This window comes from Salmo trutta, chromosome 16, assembly GCF_901001165.1.
Source record: "Salmo trutta chromosome 16, fSalTru1.1, whole genome shotgun sequence".
Lineage (NCBI taxonomy): Eukaryota > Metazoa > Chordata > Actinopteri > Salmoniformes > Salmonidae > Salmo > Salmo trutta.
The window spans coordinates 41,492,565-41,504,937 of NC_042972.1; the positions used below are offsets into that span (position 1 = coordinate 41,492,565).

The window sequence follows — 12,373 nt, forward strand, 5'->3', positions numbered from 1 at the left end:
GAATTTGTATTACCCGCTGTACACTGAACTTAGTTAACACATCCCTGAGTGGTTCCAAAGGGTGCAAATTAGTATGTTTCTCCAGTGTAATTTTATTTTGTGCATTAAGCAAACAATTACCATGCAGAAACTAGGGCTCTGGCCCTGCGGACATAAGAGGCCCAATCACAGATCCACTGACAAGGCATACATTTAAAAAGTGCCGTGTTGAGCTTTTGTGGGTTTTTGTTACACAACACAACAGAGACACTCACAATGACATGCCTAGCTGGCTGTTTTTGCCCAGATCCATATCAGGGAAGATGGAATGACACACACACAAACACGTACACACGCACACTTGGACTGGGACAAGAAAAACACAAGTACTGATAATAATGCTATTCTCCCACTTACAGGTACATCCACATACTTTGATGCAGCTTTCACCTTGAAATGAGACAGAGAGTTTAGGTGAAAAGGAAAGATTTGAGATTCCAACTGTGCAACTTCCTTTCATTGCAAAAGCTGTATACTGTGAGTGTAGCTTCAGTGTGTGACTGCAATATGCTTAAGTGAGTCATGCCAGGAAATGTAATAACATAGTTCACTCCAAAAAAATATAGACTTCTATTACAATGTTCAGGAAACTACTAAAATACATAACCTTTTCATACATTGGGAGTGTTATCATAAGCAAATTGAGGGAGAGAGCTGTACATACTCTGAACATATGTTTGCTACCCTATGATGATTAAAATCATTTAAAGATCAGGGTCCAGTTCTGTATGCAGTGTACGATGAGAAAGAGGGGAACGAGAGAAGGAGTGCGTTCTTACTGTGAAAGAGAGGAAGGAGGAGAAGAGTGTGCCCTCGTCGTATCTGGACAGTTTGGCTAGGACACTCTCTAGAATGACCACAAACTGACAGACAGGGAGTTGTGTTACTGGCAATTCCATCACATTAAAAACAACATTCATGTAATATCACTTTCAGATGTGAGTAAGACAGCAACAGCACCTTTGCTACCAGTAAGGTGATCATCTCCTTCACAGTCTCCTCTATGAGAGCGTCGATTTGGGAATGGTACTGTCTCTGTGAGGTAAAGAGACCTGTTAATCACAACGTCCATATCCAGCGTCCCTCCCTTCCCTTATGTTTGTTGTTACCAGGTCTCACAGTAGGCCAATATGCTAATCTGTAGTATGACAGCATTCTTTTGTCTTCATGTAAGTCATGCTAAAGACTTCAGACTAATTCATTCGGCACTGATAATTGGTGTCTGTCTCTAGATTGTGCAGAGATGAGAACTGTCAAATCTACCCCATGTATATTCAGTACCATCCACACACATGCTAATGAAATCAAAACATTTCAAGTGTTGGAAGACTGGGAAACACTGCATTGATGGCTAATTATACATTTGCGAACTGGGAGTGAGATTTCAATTGAATTGTTAGCCACACTTACCCAATCTCTAACAAACTTTCACAAGATAGAGAAAAGAAATGAAAAAATGATAGTGAAAAAGCAAACGACTACAGCAAAATCACATTTTCAAGCAAAAACTAAATCAGGAGACAGCAATCACAGTAAGTGCCATTGAAACTATTGTCAGTGAAAACCTTGACAGAAATACATATACAGAATGTGCTACTATACAACATGTATTGTATAAGCATAGCATTACATAATATGAGCAAATAAAAAGAAATGGAAGCATAGAAATGCTGATTCTAATTGACCTGGAGCTCCTGAATCCATTCAATTTTAAGAGAATACACATCTAACACACAGCTGGTGAGGACAAAATGATTTTCCCAAAGTGCATTGGTACTGCTCCAGGGTGGATACTGATCTGTATATCCAGTGCAGCATGCTCAGTGATATATCATATAAATCAGAGTGAAAGAGAAATCACTGAAATCACTATTAGACATCAGCAGAATGATTTACGTTATATTCCATCTAGAATATAATAGGTGGAAACTGTGTTGGTCTGAGGCTGTGCAGATGGAGGTGGACTGGTATCTGATGTCTGATCTAAGACTGGTATCTGATGTCTGATATAAGACTGGTATCTGATGTCTGATCTAAGACTGGTATCTGATGTCTGATATAAGACTGGTATCTGATGTCTGATCTAAGACTGGTATCTGATGTCTGATATAAGACTGGTATCTGATGTCTGATCTAAGACTGGTATCTGATGTCTGATATAAGACTGGTATCTGATGTCTGATCTAAGACTGGTATCTGATGTCTGATATAAGACTGGTATCTGATGTCTGATCTAAGACTGGTATCTGATGTCTGATATAAAACTGGTATCTGATGTCTGATCTAAGACTGGTATCTGATGTCTGATCTAAGACTGGTATCTGATGTCTGATATAAGACTGGTATCTGATGTCTGATCTAAGACTGGTATCTGATGTCTGATCTAAGACTGGTATCTGATGTCTGATCTAAGACTGGTATCTGATGTCTTATCTAAGCCTGGTATCTGATGTCTGATCTAAGACTGGTTAAAGACTATAGGGAGGAAGGAATCCTCTACCTCCTGTCCCAGTTCCATGGCACACAGCTTGGCTGACTGGGCCTTGGCATCCACCATCACGTTGAACATGGTGCAGATGGACTGAGGCACGCGGAGGTCTGTGGTCCGACTGCTCTTCTGGAGCTTGGCCTCAAAGGCCACCCTCGTTCTGGAGACAGGGACAAAGAAAGGAGAGAGGTTGTGGAGCACTATACACGGACCTACAATGTCTGTGTGTGTGGATGTTGGATGTTGCTATTTCTAGGGGGGTTTAAGGTTAGAATTAGGGTTAGAATTAGGGTTATAATTAGGTTTAGGGTTAGGGTTAGGAGCTAGGGTTAGGTTTAGGGTTAAGGTTAGGTTTTTGGGTTAAGGTTAAGGGTTAGGGTTAAGGTTTGGGTAAGGGTTAGGGGAAATAGGATTTTGAATGGGATTGAATTGGGTGTCCCCACAAGGTTAGTTGTACAAGACTGTGTATGTGTGTAATTGTGTGTAAGCAAGTGCAAGGGTTCCATTCAGGAGCGTTCTCTCACCGTTTGACGCAGGACTCAATCATGTCGCTGGACATGAGTTTGAGCCTGCTCTCCAGGTGTTTGCCAAACTCCTCCTCAGGCCAGTGCAGGTCTCTGATGAAGGTCTGTAGAGCGTCCAGCTTCCAGAACAGGTCCTCGGATGTCCCCGAGCCATTACTGGGCAGGAAGAACGGGGCACAGGTCAGGGGTCACAGCTAAGATGTTAAAGGTTAGAGCACTGTTACCCAACAGGAGAACACATGGGGGGTAGAGGACTACATCAAGGATCAGAGAGGATGGGCAAATCTAGGTCTCAGGATTCCATTTGTTTGGGTTATTTTTACCATTTACCGATTGGTTATAAAATATTTTGAATGGAAGATACTATATATTTAATCTATTCCTGGCCAATGAGGTTCTATGAATTGTGTTCATCAAGGTCCCAATCAGTGTATGGTAAAAATAAACAGACATGAGTATGTCTTTGACCAATTAATAACCTCAGAGTTGAGTAGTTAACAAGGGAAAGAGTAGGGGTCCATGCACACTGCAGGTTGGTCAGTTAGTTAGTGCACTCTGGGAAAACAAACAAGGAAGGGTGGGGTTGCTTTCTGATCAGGTGGAGGAGACTGTATCCCACTCCTATTCCCTGTCCCCTTCCCCCAACCCCTGCAGAAAGAGAGAGCAGATCTCTCCAGCCACACAGGTCTCTCCAGACACACAGGGGCCTCCTCACAACTAGCGCCCACAGGTAAGAGCTCCAACACAGGGTAAACAGGGACTTATCCTCCCTAGCACACTGTGGCAGACTGGAGATCAGATACATGTGTGATGGAAAGACACAAATTCAATACTTTTAAACACTAGCTTGGGTAGGGCCTCATTTAATAATGGTGTGTATTTAGCATTTCCCATTCTTGGTGTTTTTCAATCAGCTTAAAAAGTCATTTGTTTCTTTCCACCCTTCAGTTCAAACACATGCAGTAGGAGGAAAATGAAAAGCCATTGATGGTTCTCCATTTTGAAACACTGCCTACTCTAACCCCACACCCCATGCGAGGGCCTTGGCATGAACATGGCTGCAGGTAGAACAATAAGAACACTGGGACAACTTGGATTCTGGAAAAAGAACTTCAGATCACAGGCAGTGTTTTACTACATATTTTAGTATAGGCTGAGCCTGTTTTTTCCAAATTATCAACAATGTGGTTGTGCCAAGGCTGTGTTTGAGTTTTCTTTTGTGGGGTGAGATTGACTTAGTCTTTATGGCTTATTTACAAGATACCGAACCTGCTTTTAGTTCAGGCCTATCTTTGACAGAGCAGTGCCTTTACATTTTGGCAGCGAATGTATTCATTTCATCTCTCTCTCTCCTTTCACACATTTTTAGTAGCTGGTGCTGGAGATGTTTCACTTTGGTAATGTGTCAGGTGTACCTCAAGGTGCAGAAGAAGTGCTTTTGATCAACATATCTAAACATAGCTTTGCAATTATCTTCACGCTGTGTCTCTCATTGGTCCCCCGGGAGGGCTGCTAAGAGCTAACAGGTAGACATGGAGTTTTACAACTGGCAGAATCACTAATGAAATGGGACTTCATTTCATATTCCATCAATATAAAAGTGGGATCATTATCATGGTGTGAATGAGTGAACATGATCTGTTTTAAAGTAGGCGTATCTGAGAGGCTCATGCCTCAGTAAAGACAAACACCAGGAGCCCTAGAGCTGATCAAAGCTCTCTTACTTCTGCACGTTAGGCATGGTTGGTTTTACAAATGCACTACAGGCCCTACTACGGTATGAGTAAAATGTGTCAATGTTTTATTGTAGCCTATTGTTGAGTAGCTGCCATTAGCTAACTAAGTCAAATCAACAAGGCCTAACCTGACCCCATCTAAATTAGGATTGGTGGATATTGCCTGTACATCTCCAGAAATTTAGCCAGTACTTCAGAGGACATGTGACATGTTCATGCCAAAAACACACATGCATTTTTCATGTTTCAGGCTCCAACAGAGACTCAATACACACTCTGAGTCACATGTAGCTGCCATCCAGTTGGGTGTAGAAAAGCTAGGCATTGTTAGTAGGCTAACTGGCGGTAGATTTGGTACTTTGGGCATTTGGAGCTTGACATTTGGTAGATTCAAATCAGGAAGATTACTTGTCAGGCTCCTGTGTAGAGGAAACAGACGTGAAGAACTAGAAAATATGATGTGCTATAACAGCGGTAATATGGATGTGTTTTCAAAGGGAAAGTGAAGCAATGCCAAGAAAAAGAAAAACAATTGGTGAGGCAGAGCAAATTTACAAGAAAAATAGCAGTTATTAAGTTGAAATAAGTAAGGGTATAGTTGCAGTGAATAGAAGAGACAAATCTAACGTTGAAAAATGATGTGTAAAGAGTGTCTTATCAGCATTGCAGAGAACAATGACTAAATATAGTTAACAACTGATAACTCAACATATGGTGACAGCAAATAGGACATTAATACCAGGAATACCATATGAACACTAGGGAATACCAAACAGAGGAAAAATGTTTCCGACAACATTTTCAGACATATGGTCTTAGCTGCAATAGGGAAAATGTGAATTAAATAGATAGTAAATAATCTTGCTAGTACAAATTAATATATTTGGTAACGATTTACTTTGACTACATGTCTACAACACATTTATTACATATCTTTAAGTATTTCATGAACGCTTTATAACAGGTCTCAACCACATTATTAAAGGTTAATGAAATATATTCATTGCATATCTATAGTGCATTCATGTCATGCTATGCAAGAGCTCATATTTAGGTATCTTAATAGATGCATCATTACAATGACAGCTTAGTGACATCGTTATGGCTGTTGTCAAAAGTGTGCTTCAGCCATACCAGTGTTAGTGAATATGCCAAAAGGCCAAACCACGTTTAGAAAATGATGCTGATATATAGCCTGTACCAGCCCCATTTCCCCCACCGGCCGGTATAGGCCCATGACTTACCTTCTTCTTCTTCTTCTCACTGAGGTCAATGGTGAAGGAGATCCCCACAGGGTTGAATCCTCTGGGTAAATTTTACAGATCACATCGTGTAGTGGAGGGTCATACTATAACTCTTCCGTAACTCATTAACAACCCTTCTCCACATCACAATTAAGTTAGTCCTAGTCTATTATGCACACATGAAGGGTATGAATTCTATGCAGTCACATTAAAGTCAAATCTATTTTCCCATAAAGCATTTATAGCTAAGCACTTCATGGTAATTACCTGTACAGTTTGCCACTCTGATCTATAAAACCAACATTAAAGGTCTATGTATGAATTTTATGCAGTTAATGTACTGTCATTTCAATTTTCTCATTCATAACGCATTTATAAGGCATTTATAAACATGCCTCACTTATCAAAAAGAATACGAACACAACACAGAATGGTATTTTATTTCAATTTTCCATATGTAACGTTAGCTAGCTAGCACAGAAAACAATTGCCAAAGAATCCTACTATTAACATTTTTCAGTTAGTTTTGTCTTGAATATATTTAACAAAGATTAATTTTCAAAGCATTCAAATTCAATTCCCCATTTCAGACCGATAGCTAGCAATAACTGTTTTAGTGAGTAAAACGTAATAACACAAGGTGGTAAAGCTAGCTAGTGTTTCCCCCTTATTAAACGTTTTGTTAACAATGTTCGCTATTTCACTGTTTACATTGTACTTTTGCACATTACAGACCTTTTAAAACAGGACAAATTAAGAGAGAACATAGTGATATATAGAGAACTCATCTTTGTATATGTGCCATTCTAGCGTCTGTGACAGCATTGGCAGCGACATGGAGGCTATCTCCATTTAGAAGTAGTCAATGTTCTTCTTCACGATTGGCTGATCCCGCCTGATGACCCGGATGGACATGACTCCAACAAGGTCATCAGGAGGGATCAGCCAACGAAGTTGGAAGTCCCACCCAGTTGACTACATTAAAATGGCGCTGCCCATGCTAATATGGCGCTGCCCATGCTGATAAGGCCTTTTGGCAACTAGAAGCCTCTATCATTCTCTATGTTTTGACTGCAGACGAGAGGTAAGTCATGGTGGCATCGCTTCCGGGTGACAGCCTAGCATTCTTCTAGCTTTTAATAGCTATTTTTGTTATTTTAAATGTACAAATGTACACTTTCATTCATGAAAAAGGTTAACAAAATGTTTAATTCATTTTTGTAATGATTTTTGTAGAAGCGAGACTTCACCAGGAAGTGTCATTTCAATGACCACTCAACTCTCACATGCTGTGATAGTGCATCCAAAATGGAAAGAATGTGATGATGTTTGTCTCTTAATTCAAATAAAAGAACAAAAAAAGGTCACATGCTTTGTAAAGAACAGGTGTAGACAAACAGTAAAATATTTACTTACGAGCCCTTCCCAACAATGCAAAGAGAAAAACAAAAAATCGTAGAAAAATAACACGAGGAATAAATACACAATGAGTAACGATAACTTGGCTATATACACAGAGTACCAGTACTGAGTCGATGTGCAGTGGTACGAGGTATTTGAGGTAGATACAGTTGAAGTCGGAAGTTTACATACACTTAGGTTGGAGTCATTAAAACTCGTTTTTCAACCACTCCATTTCTTGTTAACAAACTATAGTTTTGGCAAGTCAGTTAGGACATCTACTTTGTGCACGACACAAGTCATTTTTCCAACAATTGTTTACAGACAGATTATTTCACTTATAACTCACTGTATCACAATTCCAGTGGGTCAGAAGTTTATATACACTAAGTTGACTGTGCCTTTAAACAGCTTGGAACATTCCAGAAAATGATGTCATGGCTTTAGAAGCTTCTGATAGGCTCATTGACATCATTTGAGTCAATTGGAGGTGTACCTGTGGATGTATTTCAAGGCCTACCTTCAAACTCAGTTCCTCTTCGCTTGACATCATTGGAAAATCAAAATATATCAGCCAAGACCTCAGAACATAAATTGTTGACCTCCACAAGTCTGGTTCATCCTTGGGAGCAATTTCCAAACGCCTGAAGGTACCACGTTCATCTGTACAAACAATAGTACGCAAGTATAAACACCATGGGACCACGCAGCTGCCATTTCTCAGGAAGGAGGCGCGTTCTGTCTCATAGAGATGAACGTACTTTGGTGTGAAAAGGGCAAATCAATCACAGAACAACAGCAAAGGACCTTGTGAAGATGCTGGAGGAAACAGGTACAAAAGTATCTATATCCACAGTAAAACGAGTCCTATATCGACATAACCTGAAAGGCCCCTCAGTAAGGAAGAAGTCACTGCTCCAAAACCGCCATAAAAAAGCCAGACTACGGTTTGCAACTGCACATGGGGACAAAGATCGTACTTTTTGGAGAAACGTCCTCTGGTCTGATGAAACAAAAATAGAACTGTTTGGCCATAATGACCATCGTTATGTTTGGAGGAAAAAGGGGGAGGCTTGCAAGCCGAAGAACACCATCCCAACCGTGAAGTATGGGGGTGGCAGCATCATGTTGTGGGGGTGCTTTGCTGCAGGAGGGACTGGTGCACTTCACAAAATAGATGGCATCATGACGAAGGAAAATTAGGTGGATATATTGAAGCAACATCTCAAGACATCAGTCAGGAAGGTAAACCTTGGTCGCAAATGGGTCTTCCAAATGGACAATGACCCCAAGCACACTTCCAAAGTTGTGGCAAAATGGCTTAAGGACAACTAAGTCAAGGTATTGGAGTGGCCATCACAAAGCCCTGACCTCAATCTTATAGAAAATGTGTGAGTAGAACTGAAAATGTGTGTGCGAGCAAGGAGGCCTACAAACCTGACTCAGTTACACCAGCTCTGTCAGGAGGAATGGGCCACAATTCACCCAACTTATTGTGGGAAGCTTGTGGAAGACTACCTGAAACATTTGACCCAAGTTAAACAATTTAAAGGCAATGCTACCAAATACTAATTGAGTGTATGTAAACTTCTGACCCACTGGGAATGTGATGAAAGAAATAAAAGCTGAAATAAATCATTCTCTACTATTATTCTGACATTTCACATTCTTAAAATAAAGTGGTGATCCTAACTGACCTAAGACAGGGAATCTTTACTATAAATGTCAGGAACTGTGAAAAACTGAGTTTAAATGTATTTGGCTAAGGTGTATGTAAACTTACGACTTCAACTGTATGTACATATACTGTAGGTAGGAATAAAGTGACTAGTGCCCTGACTTGCCCTCCTGGGTGGAGATCAAAGGTGCCGGCTAATCAAAGGTTTCAAGACTTTCCTGAGGGAGTTGGCCAGTTTTATGACGGTTGTAAATACCTTGCAGTAACTTTCTCTCCCTTGCCATGCAGTATTGAGGGGAAAGAACCCTTTTGTTACAAAGAGATTCTTCCCGCCAAAACTCCCAACATCCAAAAGTGGATAATGAAACAATATTTCTAACACAAAGAATGTGGGAAATGGTCGGGAGGGACTTGAAGAACTATCATGTCAGATAATTTATTGTTTTGAGATATCATTTAAGATGTTATAACAGAAACATTGTAACTTTAAGAGATTTCACAATGTATATGTCAGAGTTACATCTAAATGTTGTACTCGCAGTCATGGGTGAACAGGGAGTACAGGAGGAGACTAAGCACACACCCCTGAGTGGCTCTCGTGCTGAGGGTCAACGTGGGGGATACGTTGTTTCCTTCCCTCATCACATGGGGCCATCCAGGATCCAGTTACAGAGGATGGTGTTTAAACACAGGGTCCTTAGCTTGGTGATGAGTTTGGAGGTTACTATGGTGTTGAACACTGAGTTGTAGTCAATGAACAGCATTCTCACATAGGTGTTCCTTTTGTCCATGAGGGAAAGGGCAGAGTGGAGTGCAATAGAGATCGAGTCATCTGTGGATCTGTTGTGGCGGTATGCAAATTGGAGTGGGTCCAGGGTGTCTGGGATGATGATGTTGATGTGAGCCATGACCATCCTTTCAAAGCATTTCATGGTTACATATGTGAGTGCTAAGGGGTGATAGTCACTTAGACAGGTTACCTTGACGTTCTTGGGCACAGGGACTATGGTGGTCTGCTTAAAACATGTAAGTATTACAGACTGCATCAGGGAGAGGTTGAAAATGTCAGTGAAGACAGTTGCCAGCTGGTCAGCGCATGTTCTGAGTATGTGTCCTGGTAATCCTTCTTGCCCTGTGGCCTTGTGAACGTTAACCTGTTTAAAGTTCTTACTCACACCGGCTACGGAGAGTGTGATCACACAGTCGTCCAGCACGGCTGGTGCTCTCATGCATGGTTCAGTGTTGCTAGCCTTGAAGCGAGCATAGAAGTAATTTAACTCGTCTGGTAGGCTCGCGTCACTGGACAGCTCGTGACTGTTTTCCTTTGTAATTCATGATAGTTTTCAAGCCCTGCCACATCTGACGAGCATCAGAGCTGGTGTAATAGGATTCGATCTTGGTCTTGTATGAACGCTTTGCCTGTTTGATGGTTCGTCGGAGGGCACAGCGGGATTTCTTATAAGCGTCTTGATTAGTATCCCAGTCATTGAAAGTGGCAGCTCTAGCCTTTAGCTCAATGTGGATGTTGGCTGTAATCCATGGCTTCTGGTTGGGATATGTACGTACGGCCACTATGGGGATGACATCGTCAATGCACTTATTAATGAAGCTGTTGTCTGATGTGGTAAACTCTTCAATGCCATCAGATGAATCAAGGAACATATTCAAGTCTGTGCTAGCGAAACCGCATCCACTTTATCGGACCACTTCCAAATTCAGTGCGACACTGGTACTTCCTGTTCAAGTTTTTTCTTGTAAGCAGGAATCAGGAGGATAGACTTATGGTCAGATTTGCTAAATGGAGGGCGAGGAAAAGCTTTGTATGCGTCTCTGTGTGTGGAGTAAAGATGATATATTTTTCACCTCATAATGTCCAAAAGTACAATGTATGTCTTAAAATATACAGATACCTATCACTGTGAACTAAATGTCTTATGAGTTTTATGATGAGATTAACTTTTATTGACAAAGTTGGAAAATGTGTTGACATTGCCAGGAGCTAAGCTAGCTAGCTAGCTACATTAGTGAATAAGGGTACGTTGTACATACTAAAATAGTTATTGCTAGCTATGAGTCTGAAATGAGGAATTGAATATGAATACAATAAATATCAATCTTTGTTAAATCTATTAAAGAAAAGTTGAACTGAAAAATGTGAATAGTAAGATACTTCAGCAATTGATTTATGTGCTACATCTAGAAAATGTAAATACAAATGTCCATATTTCCTTTAAAATTCTGTGTTGTGTCTGTGTTCTTCTTGATAATTGAGGCACGTTTATAAATGTGTTATGAATGGGAAAATTTAAATTATATTACACTGACTGCATAGAATTCATACATAGACCTTTAATGTTGGTGTTATAGATCAGTGGCAAAATGTACAGTTAATTACCATGAAGTGCTTAGCTATAAATGCTTTATGAATGTGAAAACAGATTTGACTTTAATGTGACTGCATAGAATACACACATAGACCTTTCATGTGTGCATTATAGACCAGTATGACCTACTTAATTGTGATGTGAATGAGAGTTGCTAATGAGATATGAAAGAGTTATGATATGACCCTCCACTACACGATGTGATCTGTAAAATTTACCCAGAGGATTCAACCCTGTGGGGATCTCCTTCACCATTGACCTCAGTGAGAAGAAGAAGAAGAAGGTAAGTCATGGGCCTATACCGGCCGGTGGGGGAAATGGGGCTGGTACAGGCTATATATCAGCATCATTTTCTAAACGTGGTTTGGCCTTTTGGCATATTCACTAACACTGGTATGGCTGAAGCACACTTTTGACAACAGCCATAATGATGTCACTAAGCTGTCATTGTAATGATGCATCTATTAAGATACCTAAATATGAGCCCTTGCATAGCATGACATGAATATGCTATAGATATATTTAGTGAACCTTTAATAATGCGGTTGAGACCTGTTATAACATGTTCATGAAATGCTTATGAGTAATACATGTGTTATGGATATGTAGCAACGTAAATAGTTACCATATATTTTTACACAATTGCCCACAAATATATACTGAACAAAAGTATTAGTTACAGTTCATATAAGGAAATCAGTCAATTTAAATAAATAAATTAGGCCCTGATCTATGGATTTCACATGACTGGACAGCGGCACAACCATGGGTGGGCCTGGGAGGGCATAGTCACATCCACTTGGGAGCCAGGCTCACCCACTGGGGAGCCAGGTCCACCCAATCAGAATTATTTTTTACTTCAAAATAGGGCTTTATTAC

General features: G+C 40.4%; 1 protein-coding gene across 19 annotated transcripts in view; it reads right to left on the bottom strand.

The window, feature by feature from the left end:
• The window catches only part of LOC115150762 (calcium-dependent secretion activator 1), a 183,066-nt gene that overhangs the window by 31,485 nt on the left and 139,208 nt on the right, over positions 1-12,373 (bottom strand). For 9 of the 19 annotated variants that reach the window (XM_029694411.1, XM_029694409.1, XM_029694405.1 and 6 more), the window contains 6 exons: positions 5,063-5,206; positions 3,052-3,207; positions 2,540-2,687; positions 1,000-1,074; positions 819-902; positions 397-429 (listed from right to left, as the gene is read on the bottom strand). In XM_029694411.1, coding sequence (XP_029550271.1) covers positions 397-429; positions 819-902; positions 1,000-1,074; positions 2,540-2,687; positions 3,052-3,207; positions 5,063-5,206 — 640 coding nt within the window. The remainder of the gene's footprint in view (positions 1-396; positions 430-818; positions 903-999; positions 1,075-2,539; positions 2,688-3,051; positions 3,208-5,062; positions 5,207-12,373) is intronic. The other 10 variants (XM_029694413.1, XM_029694412.1, XM_029694410.1 and 7 more) reach the window with 3 other exon arrangements.